We start from the raw sequence: 23,573 nt of genomic DNA, 5'->3' as shown, positions 1-23,573 counted from the left end.
TTGAAATTGAACTATATAATAGACAAGAGTATTGAATCAATGTTATATTTTTGGATGAATTTTATATGGTGATGTAAGAGAATATCTTTGTTAGGAGATAATGTTGAAAGACTTGGAATAGAGTGTCACGATGTTTGCAACTTATAAACAGTTCATGAAAAACTATATGAAGGTAGAGATAAAAGAAATGAAAGAAAATGTTAACTGGTAAAACTGAAAAGTACAGAATGTAAATTTAATATTCTTACAATTTTCTCATACATTTCCCATACTTTTTTCAAAACAAAAAATTGGTGGGAAAGGAATACAATAAAATACATGTAATATTACAAAGAAGTAAAAGTAAAAATTCCCAGATACTTGTATCTACATTTGGTTCAATGGAGGGATAATCCAAAAATGGATAATAGTTAACTATATTGGGGAGAAGACAGGATAAACAAGATCGGATTGAAAACTAGATTTTTCTGAATATACATTTTCCATAATTTTTTGAAATGGACTTTGTAAATTATTCTTATATTCTAAACAGACTATCAGTCATGATTTTCGTTTCTTACTTTATTTGACTATTATTTAGTCGTGTGATATAAAGCCTCCTTATCTATCCATCCATCCATCTATCCATCCATCCATCTGAGGGAACCAGTATATAATTACTGTTTGTAAATGCTCCTAAACATTAGGAAAATGTCCTATATTCAGGACTATTAGGGTTTTATTATATTCTTTTTCTGCATGATTGCTCCTTGCTTGTGACCTGTTAAATATCTCTTTACTAGTTTATTTTCTCCGTTTTAACCATTTTTCCTATCTGTGACATATATTTTGATGTTGTTATTTGTCCATTGGGTCGGCTCACCCGGAACGCACGACGAGGAGCCGCAGGAAGAGGCGGGGCTGGCCGGAAACCGTAAAAGGGGGCACAGCCTTCGCGCCTCACTGGACTTCCGCTGGCGCTACCTGGCCCTTGCTCTGCTTGGGCTGCTGGACCTAGCATGGTTGACGACGCAGGCGCTGCTAAGGCCCAGGGGGACGAATGGACGCCCGCCCAGTCCCTGAACAGACTGCTCAGGTCACCACTTCCAGCACCGCGGATTCGCACCCGGCCGTGGTGGTTTCCTGTGCAGGAACTGAGAGACCCACTGGTGTTTTACCTGGAGGCGTGGCTGGCTGACTCGATCTTCGGTGAGCCAGCCCAGGGGTGCTGGTGGTATGACCCCTACAGTCCAAGAGGAGAGAGACCCCGCAGAGCCACTCTCAACAGGCTCTGCCGGGTTGGCGGAGCACACAGGACGCCACGATGCCCACCTTCCAGCTCTTCCCTTCTCTGGCCAACATTCAAATTTAGCTCCTACTCACCTTGGACCATGCTTCCTCTCAGAGTCTCTCTTTTTCTGTGTAGGCCCAGACCGAGCCGTAATTCCAGAAATGGAGTGGATGAGCCAAGTCCTGCTGACGGTGGACATAGTTAACTCTGGGGACTTAGTTGAAATCACCATCTTCGGACGGCCCCGTGTACAAAATCGGGTGAAGAATGTGCTCTTGAGCCTGGCATCCTGGCACCAGAAACTTCGTGCCCGAGGTGAGGGTCTCTAAAATCCTGCATGGGGAGGGAACCGCTGGGGAACCACCTGGCTGTACCAGGCTTTCTTCCTTTATTACCTTACCAAAACTTTTTTCAGTTTCCTAACTCTAGTGTTCTGTGTGCAGCCCCTGGGCGTCCCTTTGTGAGAAGAGTCCCAAGTGGGACCCTGGGAAAGTAAACTGAGATCTAACACATTCTGGCCCGTCACTGCCCATGCAGCCTGGTTTCACCACTATTTCCAGATCTCAGGTTCAGAGCCTCCACCTGAGAAGTGATGCTGGTAGGACCTCCCCTCCTCCTCTATACTCCCCTCAATGATGAAGTAGTCTGGAACAGAAAGCATTTTTCCTTATTCAGCTGAGAAGATGAAACAACTTGAGGAATTCTTGAAGGCACGTGCATCAGAGCCCCAGACTCCGGAGCATCCTGTTGCATAAGTATTTTCAGGAGCATTGTGAGAAACGGTCCTGCTTCTGCGATTAAGTTCAAGAGAAGCATGTATCCATACATCTCAACATTCTTTTTTTCCTGTGTCTTGCTTTATTTTGATGCAAAAGTGAGTTTGTAGTCCCATTCTAGTAAAGAAATGAATTTCCTTTTTGTCCCTTGACATAACGATCTTTGCTCACTTAAATTTAAGCAAATATATGAAAGATGGATTCTGTTCATTCATGTCTTGATGTGTGGGGTGGGTAATAGGCTGATAGGTAGTGGTTTTATTTATTTTTTTTTCCTTTGTCTCTATCTCTTTGAATCTACTAACCCTTTTATGATTTTATGGCCGGAGTCAGGCCCTCAAGAACAGGCCTGTGAATTTGCATTTCTAATAAGCTCATAGGTAATACCAATGCTTCTCCTCTGAGGCTCTCACTTTCTAGTTGGTGGCTTGGCCTCTGGATAGCACCTCTGTGCATTTTCTTCTTGGAGTGGAGGCTTCCTCCCTGCTCATGGATGGGTGCTCCAACATGAAAGCTGAGGCAATCGGTTATTTCTTCTTTTAGCATTGTAATTCACCAGAGAACAACCAGGTTCCTTGGCATCTTGGCTGTTGGAAGGCATCCTGCCACCAAGCCAGCTGTCTCATTTTCTTCTGAGGCCTGCACAGGTGCCCTGCATGAACTGGGCTGTTTCTCCATTACCCATTACCATGCTATGACCAATTTGTGCAAGACAACCCAACCTCTTGCCGCCTCCACTTTCAGGAAGTAGGATTCTTGGGAGAGAGATTGTCAAGAGCTCTGTGGCTTCAGCACAGTTGGAATTGATTTAACTCATGAAGTTTCTTCATCCTTATGCATGATGGATTCTAGCTGTTTACAAGGGTTGTAAACACACACAAGTCTTTTAATTTTAAAGATTTTACTTATTTATTTATTTATTTATTTATTTAGAGCTGTGCACAAGTGGGCAGGGGGCAAGGGCAGAGGGAGAGAGAATGAATCCCAAGCAGACTAGAACTGCTCAGATGTGGGGCTGGATCCCACTACCCTGATATAACGACCCGAAATCAAGAGTAGGAGGCTTAACCGACTGAGCCACCCAGGTGCCTTGCACAAGTCTTTTAAAATGTGCTGTTTTGATTATAAGTGATATTGAACGTTTTCCTACTTTGCTTCACATTTTTATAAAATGCTTCTACATTTTTCTTTATTCAGTCCTATATTCTTTAACTCTGAGGATATGGATTTTATCATCCATGCAAGCTTTTGTAACAAATAATAGTCCGTTATAACTGGTATTTTCTACCCCTTTCCTTCTCAAAATTTTGCATATGAAAATTTTTCACTGCATGCAATTAAACTAATATTGTTTTCTGTGTGATTTCCCCTTTTCCCAACCCATTACTTTTAGGTTTAGGTACTCTTGCTTTTTCTCCTCTTGCAGAAATTTGATAAAAATATTCCTACATGTTATTTCTAGTGGGAAATCCACAAAGCCATTGAACATTGTTTTACTGTTATGCTTAAAACATTCTAATTCTAAAAATTATCCAGAATTAAATTACTAAGTGATCTTACATGTTTTCATCCTTTATGTGCAGTAACATGTTGAAACCCTAGCCCCTAGTTCCTCAGGATGTGACTGTATTTGGAGAGGCCTTTAAAGAGATAATTAAAATGAAATGAAGTCCTAAGGGTGGGCCCTTCTTGAATATGACTGGGGTCTTTATGGGTAGAAGAAATATGTACACAGATAGGTGAGTACACAGAGAAGACCATGTAAGGAGACAGTAGGATGGCAGCCATCTGCCAGCTAAGGAGAGAGGCCTCAGAAGAAATCAGCCCTGCTGACACCTTGATTTTGAACTTTCAGCTCCAGATCTTTGAGAAAATAAATATCTGTTGTTTCAGCCTCCTAGTCTGTTACTTTGTTATGGCAGCCCTAGCAAACTCAAACATTTAGTATAGTTTTTCTGTGTTCTGTTTCACTATGTGCTGATACAGCATTTTTACTACCTTCATAACTTAAAAAAAAAAAGATTTCGTTTATTTATTTGTCAGAGAGAGAGAGAGAGTGAACACACAAGCAGGGGGAGCAGCAGGCAGAAGGAGAAGCAGGCTACCCACTGAGCAGGGAGCCCAATGCAGGACTTGCTCCCAGGACCCTGAGATCATGACCTGAGCCAAAGGCAGATGCTTAACCAACTGAGCCACTCAGGTGTCCCCTTTCATAACTTCTTAAAAAACAGAGTAGTGCTGTCATTCTACTTTTCAGAATTTGAGGGTAATGTTAGCTAGTTATCAGTTTGTATCACATACCAGGCACTATGCCAAGCATCAAAATAGGACATGATTAGCTTGCTAAGGTCACAGAGCTGGGATGTGGGGATGGATGGGTGAGATTTGAACCAAAGCATTGATTTCAGGATTCAAACCCTTTATACTTTCCCACTGGCTTATTTTTCTCCACACCCGAATTCAGACTCATTTCTCATAGTTTTTATTTCTTTTTAAGAGAAATTGGAATAAACCTCTTAACTGTAAAGAATGAACAGTATTTGTTCTATTGAGGCACAAGACTGTTTCTTGTAACAAGTCACTAGAATAAAGCTATTTATTAGTCCTACATCCAAAATAAAAATAGCATTATTGACTTTCCTTTTTTTAAATAACTGTTTTTTGCTTTATTTTGTTTACATGTGACAGCCTCAAACCCAACACTTGGCTTTTGTCTCTTGACTTTGTTATTCTTTCACTATATCACAGAAACTTTTTCCCACTAGTATATGCAATTTGCTTCTCATCCCGTAGGTTCTCAAAGATCATGGCTCTCCAGCACCAGCACCTGGGTCCTTCCCTTTGACTGTACCCATGTCTGTCTGTGCTGGGGCTCTGCCCTGGTCCCATCACCCCTGAGGTGCCTTAGGCCAGAAATGCCAAGTAGGCTACATGTTATATGCCAACTCTGAACAAATACAAGTGCTGCTTGGACTCTAGGATTGAGGGAAGTGAGGCAGGCTATGTCTGGGTTCCATTACAAAGACTGCTGTGCTTGATCCATGGGAACACCCTCTGGACATATCTGGAATGGAGGACCCTGGGGGAAAAGCAGTATGCTGGCTACAGCCTCAGACATGGGAGGAAGCATACATTCCATCCCTACCTTTGCAGTTGTTCTGCCTCCCAGGCTGTATTGTCTCACAAATTAGGTAGCTGAGAAGGCATTCTGAAGGCCATGAAGGTACAGATAGCTTCCCTCCACCCTGGAGAGCACAGCATAAGCCCCAAGCTAGAGGGAACTTGGAAGGATAGCTCACTCAGGGCCCTATGGGGATCCGCAAGTTGCAGGCCAGGCTGGCATTAGCTTCTGATCCTCTGGAGTCCATTTCATCCCGGGAAAGATAGCTGGCTGGCTGTCAGGGGTAGATGCAACTTGGGAGTAAAAACACTTTTCTATGACATACAGAAATAACCTTAATCTTTGGATAAACTTTAAAGAATTTCCAGTCCAAACTAAAAAGATTTGTCTTCTATGTGCTATCCAGAAACCAAAATAGAGCAGAAGGACCATCTTATTTTTTTCAGTTCCAGATCAGTTTCAGTTCCAGAAAGAGGGCACACTGCTTTGGAAAGCACATTCTCAGCAGAAAATACCAAAGGCACAAACATAACCCCAACTTTGCCTTCCACTTCCCCGTGATACCCTGGATGGGGAGGCAGCTCCTTTCAGCTGATTTTGGGAATGTCGGGGTGCTCCATGAGAGTGTCCAGGGGTCAGTTGAAGTCTTCCACTCTCTGATTGTGGGTTTTGGATGCTTCAGGATCCTTTCCATTTGCCGCTTCTCCTGCATCTTCTCAAAGGCTGCCTGAAGGTGGGTCTGCTTGTCCAGGCTGTGCTGCTTCTCCTCCTTTTTGTTCGTCCCTTTTGCTCATTCCCATTGTTTCCAGGAATTTTTTTACCTTTTTCCATCTATTTCTTCCTCCGCTTGGTCATGCCAAGCTCTGCCATGCTTTTCAGCTTCAGGGGCTCCTTTTGGACCTGCTTGTATGCCTCCATGATGCCCATCTGTTCCGCATGGATAAATGTTGTTGTGATCTGTCCCACATAACCGACCACCTGGACATGCATATACACAGGCAGGCTAAGGAAAGTTGTTTGTGAGACTTGTGCTGCATGAATAACCTTGGGAGTCTGATTGTTTAAACTATATTATCTGGCCTCCACGTCAGAACTGGCCCTTCTGTGCTGGATGCCAGGAGCTACAAATCTTTTTTTTTTTTTTTAATTTTTTTAAAAATATTTTATTTATTTACTTGAGAGAGAGAGGGAAAGCATGAGAGGGGAGAGGGTCAGAGGGAGACGCAGACTCCCCACTGAGCAGGGAGCCCCATGTGGGACTCATCCCAGGACTCCAGGATCATGACCTGAGCTGAAAGCAGTTGCTTAACCAACTGAGCCACCCAGGCTCCCAGAGCTACAAATCTTATCTCACATCCCTTCCTGCTCCAGGCTCGGCTGGCCCCCCAGAATGGAATCCGGGAAGGGAGGCAGATACACAGCCCAGGTTCCTTGAAAATATAGAAACATGATAACTTGGAAATGCACCTTGCTCCAAACTGCATGTAGGCGAACAAATGCTTCATTTCAAACCCTGTGATTTGCCCTATAATAATGGCCCTTGTGGGGATGGTCAGTTGGAAGTCTCCCCCGAGGGGAGGACCCTCCACCCAGGCCTCGCTTTCAGGACTCCAGCCTGGCTGTTTCCACTCGGTTTCCCGGGCTGATGAGGCTGGATGTAAAAGTACTCGATTTGATGTAACTTTGCCTTATTTTCACTTATTGCCTACTATGAGCTTCATCTCTGTGTAGATTCCTTTCCTCTCCTGTTTCTATTAGGTTTCTGTAATAAAGTATCCTTTCTTTATCAAAACTGAAACACAGCTGTTGTGAATCTTTTGTTCAGAACACCGTCTCAGAGTTACTAATTTTTCTTTTCCTTTCCCTTCCCTTTTCTTTTCTTTCTTTCTTTCTTTTTTTTTTTTTCCTTTCTTTTCTTTTCTTTCTTGGATTTTATTTTTTCAGACAGAGAGAGCAGGCGGAGAGAGAAGCAGGCTCCCCACTGAGCAAGGAGCCAGATTCATGCAGGCGGGATTCCATCCCGGGACTCTCGGATCATGACCTGAGCTGAAGGCAGACATTTAACCACCTGAGCCACCCAGGTGTCCCATTATTGACTTTTCTGATGAAAAATGTACTTACATGCTCAATATTTAAAAACAAATAAGGTAATATATAAAGTATTAATTACTCAAAAATTTCACTGCCCATATGTTACCTTCAAGTAGCTTTCCATTACTCCAAATGTTTTTCTAATATTTTATTTTTTCTATTATATCAGTAAACATTTTATTGATGCATAGCATTCATACAAAAACACACACATTCAAAGTGTGAAAAGATCCATCAAATGAAATAAAGGGAACACATTCATTTAGCTAGCACCCAGAGAAGAAACTACCAGTACTCCAGGAGCCTCCATTTGCACCCTCCCCAAGGATAACTATTATTCTGACTTAAATATAAATGGAATTATTGTAAGATTTATCTATGCTATGAGTATTGTTTGAGTAAACCATAATTGAGTTTTCTATTCTGTCAGTGTACATTTTGGTTGTTTCCTTTTTGGGCTTAGAATGAAAGTGCTACTCTGAAAATTCTTGTATATGACTTGGTGCACGCATCTATGCATTTCTATTGAGTATAGATCTAGGTTTGGTGTTGCTGGATTATAGGATGTGCACAAGTTCAAATCGCCAAGGTGATCGAACCAATTTACATTCCTTCTAGCAATGTATGAGACTTCTAATTACATCTTTGTCAACTGTCAAAATTTTCATTTTGGAGAATTTGGGTATTAGTGCTATTGTACTCAATTTAAAAAAAATTAGTTGCTTAATTGGTCACAATTTACATACTATAAAATGTGAATGAACAACTCAGTTTTCTTTAGTAAATTTATAAGTTGTGCCATTATCACCACAGAGCAGTTTTTGAACATTTCCTTCACTCCAGAAAATTCCCTTGTGCCCATTTGTAGTCAGTTATCACTGTCTCTAACCTCACACAACCAGTCTGCTTTCTGTCTCTGCAAAATTGCCTTCTTTGAATGTTTGGTATAAATAGAATAATATAAAATGTAGCCTTTTGAGCCTGGCTTCTCTAGTTGAAATATCTCTGAGTTTTGATTGCAGGATTTAGTCCACTTCAATTTAATGTAATTATCAATGTGATTTGGCTTATGTCTGCCATTTTGGTATTTGTTTCCTATGTCTTTGGGTTTTTTCCCTCCATCTTGTGTTGTATAAGTATACTTTTTATGCCATTTAAATAACTTTTTAAAAATATTTTTTAGTGTTACCTTAGGGGTTATAAAAAATCCTAATCTATTCTACTTCAGATTAATGAAAGTTTATTTCTGAGAAAATTAGAAACTTTATTCTTTTAATTGGCATATCTGTGACTAAACAAAACAAAACAAAAAAGACAAAGCCTAAAATCAGTGGCACTTGAAGGAGGAGTGGGAAGGAAGGAGGAAGGAATAACAACTGAATACGCAGAGACACAACCTTCTCAGGTAGCAAAGTCCAAGTGTTGATAGATGTGGTCAGTTCTCAGATTAATCTAAAAACCTAATGTAGGAGGGGCGCCTGGGTGGCTCAGTGGGTTAAGCCGCTGCCTTCGGCTCGGGTCATGATCTCAGGGTCCTGGGATCGAGTCCCGCATCGGGCTCTCTGCTCAGCAGGGAGCCTGCTTCCCTCTCTCTCTGCCTGCTCTCTGTCTACTTGTAATCTCTGTCTGTCAAATAAATAAATAAAATCTTTAAAAAAAAAAAAAACCCTAATGTAGGAGCACCTGGTGGCTCAGTCAGTTAAGCGTCTGCCTTTGGCTCAGGTCATGATCTCAGGGTCCTGGGATTGAGTCCCACATCAGGCTCCCTACTCAGTGGGGAGTCTGCTTCTCCCTCTCTCTCTCTCTCTCTGCCCCTCCCCACTGCTCGTGTGCTTGCTCTCACTCTCAATCTCATATTCGCTCTCAAATAAATAAAAATCTTAAAAAAAAAATGAATGCAGTTCCAATGTAGAGTCACAACCACTATTTAAGGGGGGAGATACTGTAACATTAGAGTTCTTCTTTTTCTTTTTTTTTAATTTTTTATTTACTTATTTGAGAGAGAGACAGTGAGAGAGAACACGAGAGGGGAGAAGGTCAGAGGGAGAAGGAGACTCCCCTTGGAGCTGGGAGCCCGACGTGGGACTCAATTCTGGGACTCGGGGATCATGACCTGAGCCGAAGGCAGTCACTTAACCAACTGAGCCACCCAGGTGCCCTAGAGTTCTTCTTAAAGCCTGATTATATAGGTGCTTCAGAAGGACCTAGGAAGGCTGTAAATAAGGTTTTTCCTGGCTATCTAGTGAAAAATTCTGATGAGGTAAATAGTGCAGCTATGTATTAACTACGTTTAAGTTACTAACGGAAGTATATAGGCAGACATAACAGAGACAGTCTGTTACATATGCTCCACAGGTAAATTCTCAAGGTTTTCCGGAGAATCCATAAACAACTGAAATTGTATTCTTTCATACCTTTAGTGAGTTCACTCAAAGACACTGTCCAGGCTAAACTACTTGCTGTCAGCCAGTTTATCCTGCCTCCGAAATGTGTGAGCAGGGTTCACCGCTCTCAGACAATCTTCAGTTTTCTCTTTCACTTATAAATCCTGCTTTTGTTTTGATGTTTCCTCATGTGAGCTCTAGATTATGTATTTTTAGCAAAAATACTAGATAAGTCATGAGGCACATGTTTTGTTTGTCCCACTCTTAGTGATGTTTAAAAAAGCCTCGTTTTGATCAAAAGTGGGAAATTGAGGGGCGCCTGGGTGGCTCAGAGGGTTCAACCTCTGCGTTTGGCTCAGATCATGATCCCAGGGTTCTGGATCGAGCCCATATCAGGCTCCCTCAGGGAGCCTGCTTTCCTCTCTCTTCTCTGACTGCCTGCTTGTGATCTCTCTCTCTCTCTCTCTGTCAAATAAATAAATAAATAAAATCTTTTTTTTTAAAAGTGGGAAATTGAGAGATTCTGATAAGTAGTGCCAAGCCGGCTTAACTAAAGCAGAGCTGCAGGAAGATCCTGAGATAGGCTACCATGTGTGACCCACAGCTAGACTCAAAAGTTTTCTACAGATTCTATCAAAAATTAACTCTTTTCTTCGATACCTCTAGTCAACCTATTCAAAAATTGTAGACTGATCTCTTTACTAGCCTTCAGTAGGTTTCCCTGCAAAATATACAAACAAATGCCATTGTTTCCAGACTTCTGCAGTTTTGCTTTTGTTCCTTGACAGCCTTTTCACTGACTGCCTTGGGTCTCAGTTTTCAAAGAGTGTTTTCCCATCTAATTTACCACCTAAAATACACTCTTTCATGCAAATATAATATACATATAGTTTAAAGAATGAAATGAGGGGCACCTGGGTGGCTCAGTGGGTTAAAGCCTCTGCCTTTGGCTCAGGTCATGATCTCAGAGTCCTGGGATCGAGCCCCGCATTGGGCTCTCTGCTCAGCGGGGAGCCTGCTTCCCTTCCTCTCTCTCTCTCTACCTGCCTCTCTGCCTACTTGTGATCTCTGTCAAATAAATAAAATCTTAAAAAAAAAAAGAATGAAATGAGCACTCTAGTGTACCTTGATAAACCCAGTGTTTTGGAAGTATACACCTTTTCCCTCAACCAATTTTCTAAGTTTTTTAGTAAGTTATTTCATCTGTAGGAAAGAACATTCAATGGAAAAAAGACAGTCTCTTCAACAAATGGTGTTGGGAAAACTGGACAGCAAAATGCAGATGAAACCGGACCCCACTGTCTTACACCATACACAAAAATAAATTTGAAATGAATGAAAGGCCTAAATGTGAGACAGGAAACCATTGAAATCCCACAGGAGAATACAGGCAGCAACCTCTTTGACCTTGGCCATAGCAACTTCTTACTAAACATGTTGCCAAAGGTTAGGGAGATAAAAAGCAAAAATGAACTGTTGGGACTTCAGGATAAAAAGCTTCACAGAGAAGGAAACAGTCAACAAAGCTAAGAGGCAGCCTATGAAATGGGAGAAGATATTTGCAAATGACATTTCTGATAAAGGGTTAGTATCTAAAATTTATAAAGACGTTCTCAAAATCAATACCTTAAAAACACATAATCTACTCAAGAAATGGACAGAAGACATGAATAGGCAGTTTTCCAAAGAAAATATCCAGATGGCCAACAGACACATGAAAAGATCCTCAACATCACTCATCATCAGGGAAATGCAAATGAAAACCACAATGAGATACCACCTCATATGGCTAAATTAACAACACACACAAACAACAGGTATTGGTGAGGATGCAGAGAAAGGCAAACCCTCTTCCACTGTTGGTGGGAATGCAAACTGATGTAGCCACTCTGGAAAACAGTATGGAGGTTCCCCAAAAAGTTAAAAATAGAATTACCCTGTGATCCTGCAATTGCACTACTAGGTATTTACCCAAAGGATACAAAAATACAGATTTGAAGGAATGCATGCACCCCAATGTTTATAGCAACATTACCAACAATAGCCAAAATATGGAAAGGGCCCAAATGTCCATTGACAGATGAATATATACAGAATGGAGTATTACTCAACCTTCAAACAGGTTGGAATCTTGCCATTTGCAGAAACATGAATGGAATTAGAGTGTGTTATGCTAAGCAGACAACATCAGTACAGAGGCTGACTGACATATGATCTCACTGACATGTGGAATTTAAGAAACAAAACTGATGAACATATGTGGAGGGAAGCAAACCATAAGAGACTCTTAATAATAGAGAACAAATTAAGGGTTGAGTGGGGATGGGGAATTGGCTGGATGGATGATGGGTATTAAGGAGGGCACTTGTGATGAGCACCGGATGTTGTATATAAGTAATAAATGACTGAATTCTCCTAAAACCAACATTGCACTATATATTAACTGAAATTAAAAAATAAATAACTAGCTTCATCTGGAAAACAAATGACCAAGACTGCCAATTGAACAGTGAGAGTAAGCTTGGCCTTTCAAATATTAAAACATTCTATAAAGCTAGATAGTTTAAACAGTGGGATAGGTATTGAAAAAAATAGAAAAGTGACTGATGTGGACATAAAATAGATTGGTAACATTGAATTTGAGTAAGTTTAGTGAAAATAACTTTCATATCTTATAATGGGAAAATAAATCTGTATGGCCATTTTGTAGGGCAGTTTGGCAATATAACAATTTTATTCATAAATAAATAAGATCAAGATCAAGACCAGGTCTGAGGTTAGACACTTAAACGAATGAGCCACAGTTTTAAAGGTGTTCATTCTTTAACCCAGCAATTCCATTTCTAGGAAGATTTCTATAGAAATATTCCAACATAGGGGCGCCTGGGTGACTCAGTTGGTTAAGTGACTGCCTTTGGCTCAGGTCATGATCTCAGGGTGGTGGTATCAAGTCTCACATGGGGCTGGGAGTCTGCTTCTTCTCTCCTTCTCTCTTCCTCTGCCTCCACTCCCCCTGCCCTTGTGCTCTCACTCTCTCTCTCTATCAAATAAAATCTTTTTTTTTAAAAAGATTTTATTTATTTATTTGACAGAGAGAGATCACAAGTAGGCAGAGAGAGAGGGAAGCAGGCTCCCTGCTGAGCAGAGAGCCCGATGCGGGACTCAATCCCAGGACCCTGAGATCATGAACTAAGCCGAAGGCAGCGTCCTAACCCACTGAGCCACCCAGGTGCCCCTCAAACAAAATCTTAAAAAAATATCTCAACATAGAGGGGCACCTGGGTAGCTCAGTTGGTTAAGCAACTGCCTTCGGCTCAGGTCATGATCCTGGAGTAACAGATCAAGTCCTTCATGGAGCTCCTTGCTCAGTGGGGAGTGTGATTCTCCCTCTGACCCTGTTTGCTGATCATGCTCGCTCACTCTCATTCTCTGTTTCTCAAATAAATTAATAAAATCTTTTTAAAAAAATAAAAAATATTTCAACATAGATACGAAGACACAAATAGGAATTTAGTGCAACAGTTTGTAATTGAGAAATTTGGGAAACAAACTAATCAACCAGTAGTAAGGGAAGGGTTAAAGTGTACACTTACTGAGGAAAATCAGGCTGCTGAAATTAAAAAAAAAATATGTGCAATTATGTAAAAGTACATGTGAAACTGTTAAAAGTGATTTCCTGTAAGAGAATAGGTTGAAAAGAGCAGATGGGTTGCTCTGGGGACCCTGAGCTTGGTGAAAACTCAGGTGGCACTGCTTCATGCCCTGCTTTGAGAGGAGTCTAATTGGTTGTCTTTTTTTTTTTTTTTGAAGATTTTATTTATTTGACAGACAGAGATCACAAGTAGGCAGAGAGGCAGGCAGAGAGAGAGAGAGAGGAGAAAGCAGGCTTCCTACTGAGTAGAGAGCCCTATGTGGGGCTCGATCCCAGGACCCTGGGATCATGACCTGAGCCAAAGGCAGAGGCTTTAATGCACTGAGCCACCCAGGCACCCTGGTTGTCTTTTTTTTTATTTGAACATTTGTTTTTTATTTACTCTGATATTCCCCTTCTGGATTAAATAATAGATTTTTAAAAAATCCAACATTTGATATGCATAAAGAATATTATGTATGTGTCATCACACCTAAATGCTTTTATTTCAAGTTCAACCTCCCTTCTTTTCTTGGCTCTGATCTCCCACCAAGGATGTTACTGCATTTTACCATTTTCTTCTTTCACAAAACCATCTCAGACTAGTCTGTGTGTATGTATAGGTCATTTCTGTGTGTTTCAGAATAGTCATAGACTCCTGTGGCTTGTATCTGCTGCCAGTAATCTTTCTTGTAAAGGAGAAAACCTGACGTTGTGGTCATATGGGTACTACTTAGGGGCGGGGGGAAGCGTCAACATCAAATCTTTATACTATGCTGATGTGGCTTCAACGAAAACTGACTCTGCATTGTTTTTGAGTTTTAAATTCAAAGTTTGAAGTTCACTCCACCTAGGCTTTTTTTTGCTTCTTCTAAAAATAGTTTAAAAACTATTATAAATTCAGCTTTGCATTTTATTTCCCTTATAAGTGCTTTTTAAAAATTGGGGTGGTCATCTATAAGTGGTGACTAAAGGGTATATGATAGATATACCCCTCCACTCCCTTGGTCTTTAAAGTTAGATTTCCTTGAATTTTTGAAAAAGGTTTTATTTATTTGAGAAAGGGCAAGAAAGAGCATGCAAGATGAGGGGGCAGAGGGAGAGGGAAAAGCAGATCACTCCCTAGCCCCTCCTCCCCCAGGCAGGGAGCCCCATGTTGGGGGCTTGATCCAAGGACTTGAAGATCAGGACCTCAGCCTAAGGCACACCATTAACCAACTGAGCTACCCAGGTGCCCCAGTTTCCTTGATCTTTTTAAATGAAAATTTCATAACACAAAGATTTCTGGTGTTGGGGTTTTTATCCTAGCACCCAGCTGTTAACAGTTTGCTTCCTTCTGCAAGCCTGGCACTGCAGTCCCAGTTGCCAGGATAGAGCTGGAAGCCAAAATGATAGAGATGATAATTATCACCACAAAGGCAATCATATTATAATATGTAAATCTATCAAATTAACATGTACACCTTAAATTTACACAATGTTATATGTCAAATATATTTCAATTAAAAAAACCGTGGCAAAGAGAGTGGCTATCATCCTGCTCCAGGACTCTCGGCTACTGTGGTTACTAAGGGAAGAAACAACAGCACTGCTAGTGTCTAACTTGCAGCAAACCTCGCTGAAGGTCGGACGGCCCTCGCAAGACTTGAGTGCAACAGCTGGGCAGTCCTGGCTCTTTCACCCAATTTCCCCCTTCCTCGCCGTCACGTGTACAAACTGGGAAGTCGCTGGCTGCTTCCAGTGCCACGAAACATCCAGCCGCGTGGATAGGATTGGAACCAAGTTTTCTCATCCCATATCAGAACAGAAACACCACAGGCTTTTAAATTTTCCAGTGAGGACGGACTCCATGGTGTGGAAAAGCCTCTTAACCGGCAAAACCAGATTCTTGCGGTTAAAGAGCACGAGGGAAGGACCAGTCGGTGGCCAGGAAGAGCGCGGCCTCCGGCGGCTAGAAAACCAAAAGGTCTCACCTGCGTCTAGGTGAAGAGCAGCCTAGGGCAGATACTGGCTGCTGGAGGAAAGGCCTCTCCTTCCCCTTTTACCTGACAATTAATAGGCGCTAGAGAAATTCAACTCTTTATTAGGGAAATTCGATTCTTTATTAGAACTCTTTAGATCAGTGTTTGCAAACATTTAACAAGGGGGCGGGGACCAAGAACTACCCACACCATTCTTTCCCCAGCTTCTACAAGAAGCAGCAGAACTTAGCAGCAGTGAGGTCTTCCACTCTATCCTTGCCTGGCGCCTGCTGCCTGGCTCCCGCTCCCGGGACCGAAGTGCTTTCATGAGCTGGTAACCCGGCCCTGGGTAGCGTCCGGGGACCGCTGGGTGGCCGCCTCGCGGGCTGCGCCGGGGGACCGCTGGGTGGCCGCCTCGCGGGCTGCGCCGGGGGACCGCTGGGTGGCCGCCTCGCGGGCTGCGCCGGGGGACCTCTGGGTGGCCGCCTCGCGGGCTGCGCCGGGGGACCTCTGGGTGGCCGCCTCGCGGGCTGCGCCGGGGGACCGCTGGGTGGCCGCCTCGCGGGCTGCGCCGGGGGACCGCTGGGTGGCCGCCTCGCGGGCTGCGCCGGGGGACCGCTGGGTGGACGCCTCGCGGGCTGCGCCGGGGGACCTCTGGGTGGCCGCCTCGCGGGCTGCGCCGGGGGACCGCTGCGTCGCCGCCTCGCGGGCGGCCTTGGGGGACCGCTGCGTCGCCGCCTCGAAGGCGGCCTTGGGGGACCGCTGCGTCGCCGCCTCCCGGGCAGCCTTCGGGGACCGCTGGGTTGCCGCCTCGCGGGCGGCCTTGGGGGACCGCTGCGTCGCCGCCTCCCGGGCAGCCTTCGGGGACCGCTGGGTTGCCGCCTCGCGGGCGGTGTCGGGGGACCGCTGCGTCGCCTCCTCCCGGGCAGCCTTCGGGGAGCTCTGGGTCGCTGCTTCTCGGGCAGCGTCGGGGGACCGCTGGGTCGCTGCGTCCTGGACAGGGACCTTCTCTGAGCCTGGAAGAACAGTGTGGAGACCTTACCTATGTCCCCATACTCTTTCCACAAAAGGATTCATCCATATGGGCTGGGGGTTGGGGTCCGGAACTTGAGAGTACCAGGTCAATTTGACCTTCTAGATCCCTTTGCAAGAAGGAATCGCTCTCCTGGACGGACTGAGAGGATGAGACCGCTGCCCAGTTTCATCGAGGAAGCATCAGGATCCTCCCCAAGGAACCCATGGCCTGCTCCCGTTCCGTACTTTGTGCCCGGAGTTGGCGGTGATAGTCGGCCAAATTCATGATCATTTTGGATACATCTTTCTGGTAATAAGGCCGACCAAATATCAAGATCTCAGCTTCGCCCTCGGGGTCCCACTTATTAACGTGAAGCAGGGTCTGCGACACACACTCGACGTGCGGGATGTGCTCTCCTCCCCGGCCTGCGCAGGAAGCAAAGAGGCTGTGAGCGGTGGGATTTGGGAAGAGAAGGCCGCGGGGGGAGGCAGCTCTGGATTGTGGCTAAAGCCAGTGGAGAGGCTTGCCCTGGGGAAAGGAGAGGGAAAGACCGCATTGGCCACCCCTCGGGGACCCACTCACCGAAGATCGCTTCCACCAGCCACGCCTCGAGGTGAACTGCCTTCGGACTCTTAAGATACTCCAAGTGAAACCAGTAGGGCCGCTTGGTGAGGTTACCGAGCACCGTGAACAGCGCCCCTTCTCGCTGCTCCAGCTGCACGAGCGTCGGAAACCGTCTGGGAGTGGCCATGCTGCAGCAGGCCCGGCTGGTAGCAGCTGAGCTGCTGCCAACCCGAAGGCCGAGGTTGGGACCAGCGGCCGCAGTTGCCGCGCGGCCAGGGCCTTATTTCAAGGGCTTTTGGCAAGCCCCTCCCCTTTTCATTGGATTCCAGCCCTCGCCTCCCAAACTTCCGCGGCTGAGTAGAGCACCTGGGCGGTCTAGGAGGGGCTATTTTCGGGACCCGCCTTTTTCCCAGGCGCTGGGAGCCCGAGGCGGAGCGCCGGGTGGGAACTCTGTCCCTAAAGCTGGTCTCCCGCGGGGGGCGGGGGGGTGGTGGTGGTGGTGGTGGTGTGTGTGTGTGTGTGTGTACGTACGTACGTACGTACGTACAGCCGCGTAGAGGTAGGGAAGATCCAGGGTCAGGACAGTATCTTTAAGACAAGCGAACCGGTATGTGCGGAGACACGTGCTTTCCAACGGTTCTAATGGGACCAGCATTCCTGAGGGGTTGGCATGACTTTTTCATGGAAAACCTAATGAAAAACATGGGAAAAGTAAAAGCTTAAGGAGTGAGAAAGGTATTCAAGGGCAAAAGCAAGTCCTACTTCCTCCTGAACCCTGACCACTGAGTTCCCTCCCTAGAAGCCATCACATTTCCAGCTTCTTTCTTAACCTGTCACAGACAGCTGAGCACACCCAGTAGCAAATGGTCTATGCGGTTTGGACACTATAGGGGAATCCATTGAAACTTTTTTGAATCCATTGAGACCTTTTTTTTAAAGGTTTTGTATATCTTACAGAGAGAGAGAGAGAGCACAAGCGGGGAAAGCAGCAGAGAAAGAGGGAAAAGCAGGCTCTCCACTGAGAAGGGAGCTCCACGTGGGACTCGAGTCTGGCTCCCCTGAATCATGACCTGAGCTGAAGGCAGATGCTTAACTGACTGATCCACCCAGGCGCCCACAGTGAAATTTTTTTCTAATTCTCTAAGTAACACAATATTTCTGTGTCTTTGTTTTTTGGCCCAGCTTAAAGCATTACCCACTGACTGCTACTCAGGAAGATAAAGCTATATTGCTCTTGAATCAGTAGTTTGGGGTGTTATGCCCAGACCCAGCAGTGAGAGAACCCCAGAACTCAAATTCATCCTTGTATCCTCTATGGGAGTTCTGCAGGCCAAAGAAGTGAGTGAGGAATTTGTCGGTGTCTGACAATATCAAAAGTCTTGAGAACTAAGCAGAATATGAATTGAGAGCAAAAGAAGGGCAAAATCCATTCAAAGGATCACAGGATGGAGTTATAAACTTCTGTGAGTAGGCAGAATGATTAAGTGTGTGTATAACTGACACCCAAGGATCTGGGCTTCATAAATGCCCCCTCTGGAGATTATGGACTCACTAATATAGCAACTATAAATTGAATTTTAAGGTCCCCTCAGTGTTGCCAACAAGAACCCAATCCAAGAGGTATTTCCATGAAAATCTCTAGTCTGAAATCTTTTTGATGATATAGGATAATACATTGTTTCTTAGCTGGCCTAAGAGGATACTTACAGTTCTATGCATGTGATTGTCATTTATGTGTATGTGTGTGGAGATCTTTTACTTCATTGAAGTTTTAGAATTGGGTATAGAAATATTTAAGAGAATTAAAACCGTAGTATTGGGGCACCTGGGTGGCTCGGTGGGTTGAGCCTCTGCCTTCGGCTCAGCTCATGATCTCAGGGTCCTGGGATAGAGCCCATGCCGGCTCTCTGCTCAGTGGGGAGCCTGCTTACCCCTCTCTCTCCTTCTGTCTCTCTGACTACTTGTGATCTCTCTATCAAATAAATGAATAAAATCTTTAAAAAACCCATAGTATTAGTAATTTTGTTTAAAAGAGATCTGTCATTCATATAAAATCCTAGAATGTGCAGAGTAATCTATTGTTCTAGAAAGTAGGAAGTAATTGCCTGGGGGTGATAATGGAGGGAGAAAGGGATTGGAAAGAGGCATTTGGGGATGATGGAAATGTGCATTATCTTTACAGTGATGGTTTCACTAGATGTGGTTTAGATGTCAAAACTGGCCAATTGTATAAATTTTAATGTAAATTGTTTATTGTGCTTTATTCTTCAAAGTGGTTAAAAAACAAAGGAGGGACCCCTGGGTGTTGCAATCATTTAAGCCTCAGAATTCTTGGTTTTCATTTAAATAGTGATCTCAGGGTCATGAGATTGAGCCTGTATGGGGCTCCTGCTCAGTGTGAAGTCTGCTTCTCCCTCTGCCTCTCGCCCCCCCCCAATAAATATATAAATCTTAAAAAATAAAATTTCTAGGCTTGGGAAGCCTGGGTGGCTCAGTTGATTAAGCATCCGCCTTCAGCTCAGGTCATGATCTCAGGGTCTTGGTATGGAGGCCCCTCCTGGAGCTCCTTGCTCAGCAGGGAGTCTGCTTCTCCTTCTCTCCCCCTCCAGCTCATGCTTGCTTTCTCTCTCTCTCTCAAATAGGTAAAATCTTTAAAAAAGAAAGAAAGAAAGAAAGAAACTAACTTTCTAGGCTTATGAATAGAATAGTAAGTTTTTTTTTAAGATTTTATTTATTTATTTGACAGAGATCACAAGTAGGCAGAGAGGCAGGCAGAGAGAGAGAGAGGAGGAAGCTGGCTCCCCGCTGAGCAGAGAGCCCGATGGGGGCTTGATCCCAGGACTCTGGGATCATGACCTGAGCCAAAAGGAGAAACTTAAACCCACTGAGCCACCCAGGCACCCCAGGATAGTAAGTTTTGGAAGTAAAACTTGAAAGCTTAAGAAAGGACTAAAGGTTTGGTTTTTACAATTTTAGGAAATAAAATATTAATTTCCAAAGAAATCTGTAAACAGTCTTTGTGTGCATAAAAATCACCCCAGCATTCCAAATAAATAAATAAATAGTACCAATACCTTTCACCCTTTTCTCCTAGATTACCTATATATATATCAGACCTGGGAGCCTCCCAGTTCAGTAATATGATTTTGTTAGATGGGTGTTCACGTTTATACTATTATGACCTTGTAAATAATATCTGTAGCTACAATAGTTTACTACAATTTCTTGCATAAAGTTTTGTTTTTCCTGATGTCGTTAATCACTTTTTTGTTCAAATGCTTCTTTTTCTTTTTTTTTTTTTAGCTTTTATTTATTTATTTGATAGCGCTGCATGAGCAGAAGCAGTGGGGAGGGGTAGAGGGAGAGGGGGAGACAGGCTCCCCACTGAGCAAGGAGCCCCGGGGGGCTGTCAGAGACTTGATCCCAGGATGGAGGGATCATGATCTGAGCCAAAGGCAGCAGTTTAACCGACTGAGCCACCCAGGCATCCCTCTTTTTCTTTAAAAAGGCTTATTTTTCTTCATACTCCTTTATTTTATTTTTATTTTTCTTCATACTCCCAACTGTGTAACTTTCTTCTCTGTATTTTCAAGCACAGCAGGCACTTTATCATTTCACCATGACAATATTGCTCCTTCAGTCTTTTTTTTTTTTTTTAAGATTTTATTTATTTATTTGACAGAGACAGACACAGTGAGAGAGGGAACACAAGCAGGGGGAGTTGGAGAAAACAGGCTTCTCGCTGATTGGGGCTCGATGAGGGGCTTAATCCCACAACCCCGGGATCACGGCCTGAGCTGAAGGCAGAGGCTCAGCTGATTGAGCCACCCAGGTGCCCCGCTAAATCAGTCTTAACTGCTCCAATGTAAGTTAGCTGCGTTCAGGCCCACCCTCCTGTGGATTACTACAGCCTTTCCTGGTGTTGGATCCTCGACTCTCTGAATCCCAAGACTTCCTTCCTTTTGTGTGTGTGCATCTTTGGTTTCGTTGTTGTGTTTGTTTAGTAGATTTTACAGTAGTAGCAAGAGCATCCAGGCAAAAATTACTAAGGTGATAGATGATCATCTCCAAGAGGATCCTCATGGTTTTCACTATACTTATCTCTCCCGCCTGGTTTCCGATTAGCTTCCAGGAAGCCGAGGATGAGGTAGCTGAGTTCCAGGAAGGAAGCAGATAATTGGGGAGGCAGAGTTGTGGGCACAATTAGCCCAGGCTGGGTGAAGAAACAGAGACTTTCAAGCTGGTGAGGAGACTGAAACAGGAAGGGAAGCACTGAAGGCAGTTGTGGCCATAGATGCTGATGCCTAATGTGCTGGGTTTATTAAAATGAGAAACATATTTTTTCAGGTGGAAGTTAAGAGCAGTAGTCGACAACAACAACAACAGAATAAGCTTTAAGTGAAATTTTGAAATAAAATGTTTTCTTCCATGGAACCAGGGAAAGGTGGTTTAGAGTTTAGAAGTTCACTTAGAAACTTGATAGATGTCTGTTTTCTAGCTATAATGTTTCTATAATTTTAGAGGCTGTCTGATTGTTTTGACAGATCGCCTCATTCTACAGGACTTTAAAATTACATATATAACATACACATTATTTCATTATTGTTCATTGCCCCCCCAGTTTTGGAGTCTTGTTTGGGTTAAAAAATGAGCTTTAAAAAGGAATTTTCAGTAGTAAAAAGATTAATAACCCTTTTCGTTGCTCTTTACTACCTGCCTTAGACGAATGCTTAGGAGTGTTTCTGTGTCTGGGGAGTGAATGGGTTTGGGGAAGGTAATGGGGGACTTCAGGTAAGGGGTAAAGAATTGGACTCTTGGTGGTAGTTTACACTGGCCTTACCCTGGGCTGCATTCAGCCTGAGAACCCAGAGGTTCTCTTACCAAGTTCATGGTATTTGAGGCAGTGGTTTTGCTATTTTACTTAGAGCAAATCTATTGTTTTCTGAGGAAGAATGAATATTTTGAGGCCTTGAATGTTGGAAAGTATTTTTATTCTATCCACACAGTAAATTGGACATTGGTCTTAGAATACTTTTTAAAATTTTTTTAAAAGATTTTATTTATTTATTTGACAGAGATCACAAGTAGGCAGGCAGAAGGGGGAGGGAAGCAGGCTCCCTGCTGAGCAGAGCTCCCCGCTGAGCAGAGAGCCCGATGTGGGGCTTGATCCCAGGACCCTGAGATCATACCTGAGCTGAAGGCAGAGGCTTTAACCCACTGAGCCACCCAGGTGCTCCAGGTCTTAGAATTCTTGAATGAAATAATTCTTCCCTCAAAATTTCATGCTTTCCTTCATTGTGTATTAACTTCCAGTAATGCTTTTGAGAAGTTTAGGCCATTCTGATCTTAATCTTCTTCAATTATTTTATTAAACATTTTTTTTCTTGTGTTTCCTCTTACTTCTTTCTAAAAGTTGGCCTTCTGGACTGCTATTCTTCTTTTTCTTTTCTTTTTTATCTGCCCTATGCTGTTTTTGTTTGTCTAGTAAAAAACTAATTGGAAGCCTGAGCATGTATGTTTGTCTATACCCAGCACTCACAGAGGGAGATATGAGTAGAACTTTTTCTTGAGAACCCCAGTGGAGTCTCATCCGCTTCCCTGCCCCCTACCGCCACCCCACAGGCCAACATATGCATGATCATTAACATGGCGGGCCCTCACAGCCAGCTCATGGCACAGAGTGGGAACAAGGGAGGGAATGGCTCCCACAGGTAGTGAGGTGAAGGGAGAGCGAGGCAGGAGTTGACCCACCCCATCCTGGATACCTCCCACCCCAGCCCCTGAGCTTGCACCAGAAAGGGCCAAATTGGCCTGGCTAGGTTTTTGTGATAGATTCCAGATTCTGGGCAGCTGCCTTGGATCCTACACTCTATGCCCCATTAGGTGATTACTGTACACATGGCAGAGAAATGGGGTGCCTTTCTCCTTCCCTTCTAGGTGCTACAGTAGGCCCTGAGGAAGAGGTACTGCCAGAGCTCACTCTAACCCCAACAACATGCCCAAGTCTATATTGGCCCTGTAGCTGGAGTGGAGCAGACCGCAGACCAGGAGCAGAATCCCAGGCGGTCCCTGAGATGGGGACATGGAGGGACTCATTTGGACCTAGCTTGCCTCATCTTAATGCTTCTGCCACAGAGTGTGCCATCTGCCTCTCCATTTCTTTTCCCCAGCCCTTGGGCTTGAATATTTTTATTCTAATAGACTAGTGTCCCTTACTGTTTGAGGTTGGAAGAACACACTTCCTCCTTAAGTTCTTTCCCAACTCTTACCAGAGGACCAGCCTAAAGAGGGTGAAGAATCACAAACTTCTGCAGGTTTCTCTAGGGAAGAAGGAATTCTGTCATATCAGCTCCTGCCCTGGCCTTTCAACCATTTGTAACACGTACAATTCAGTGGCATTAAATGTATTCGCAATATTCTGTACCTGTCACCACTCAAAACTATCATCCCTACCAGCCTGCCCTACAAATTTCAGACTTGCCAGCTACACAATCCCATAAGCCAATTTTTTGAAATAAGTCTCTTTATGTGTGTGTGTATGTGTGTGTGTGTTTGGTTCTGTTTCTTTGGTGAACATCGACTGATAGACTCCTTGACAGGACATGATGACTTTCTTTTGTTCTCTAACTATACCTCATGCTTACCCCATCCTAGTACTTGTGACACAATATTACAACTGCTTCTTTTGTTTTTCTTCTCCTTTTGGGGACAGAGATTGTCTTTCAGGAGTGTACTCAGCATCTAGCAAAATGTCTGTCAA

At 43.9% G+C, this 23,573-nt stretch overlaps 2 protein-coding genes and 1 pseudogene across 3 annotated transcripts; 1 reads left to right on the top strand and 2 right to left on the bottom strand.

The window, feature by feature from the left end:
* Positions 1 to 998: 998 nt before the first annotated feature.
* OOEP (oocyte expressed protein) lies at positions 999 to 2,025 on the top strand (the record flags this gene model as incomplete). Its single annotated transcript, XM_080806170.1, has 3 exons — positions 999 to 1,188; positions 1,406 to 1,585; positions 1,946 to 2,025. The coding sequence occupies 3 exons, from the start codon at positions 999 to 1,001 to the stop codon at positions 2,023 to 2,025; spliced, it is 450 nt and encodes a 149-aa protein (XP_080662296.1).
* Positions 2,026 to 5,754: 3,729 nt separating this feature from the next.
* LOC308344372 (protein FAM32A-like) lies at positions 5,755 to 6,085 on the bottom strand (annotated as a pseudogene). The gene has a single exon. The product of its transcript is annotated as a protein FAM32A-like (transcript).
* A 9,473-nt stretch (positions 6,086 to 15,558) lies between these two features.
* Positions 15,559 to 17,000, bottom strand: KHDC3L (KH domain containing 3 like, subcortical maternal complex member; the record flags this gene model as incomplete). Its single annotated transcript, XM_080805927.1, has 3 exons — positions 15,559 to 16,250; positions 16,495 to 16,674; positions 16,832 to 17,000. 3 exons carry the CDS (start codon positions 16,998 to 17,000, stop codon positions 15,559 to 15,561), a joined length of 1,041 nt encoding a protein of 346 aa, XP_080662053.1.
* Between the last annotated feature and the right edge of the window lie 6,573 nt (positions 17,001 to 23,573).

Source organism: Martes martes (genome assembly GCF_963455335.1).
Source record: "Martes martes genome assembly, chromosome: 6".
NCBI lineage: Eukaryota > Metazoa > Chordata > Mammalia > Carnivora > Mustelidae > Martes > Martes martes.
Note: the sequence above shows the minus strand (reverse complement) of the source record. Positions and strands in the feature narration are given on the sequence as shown.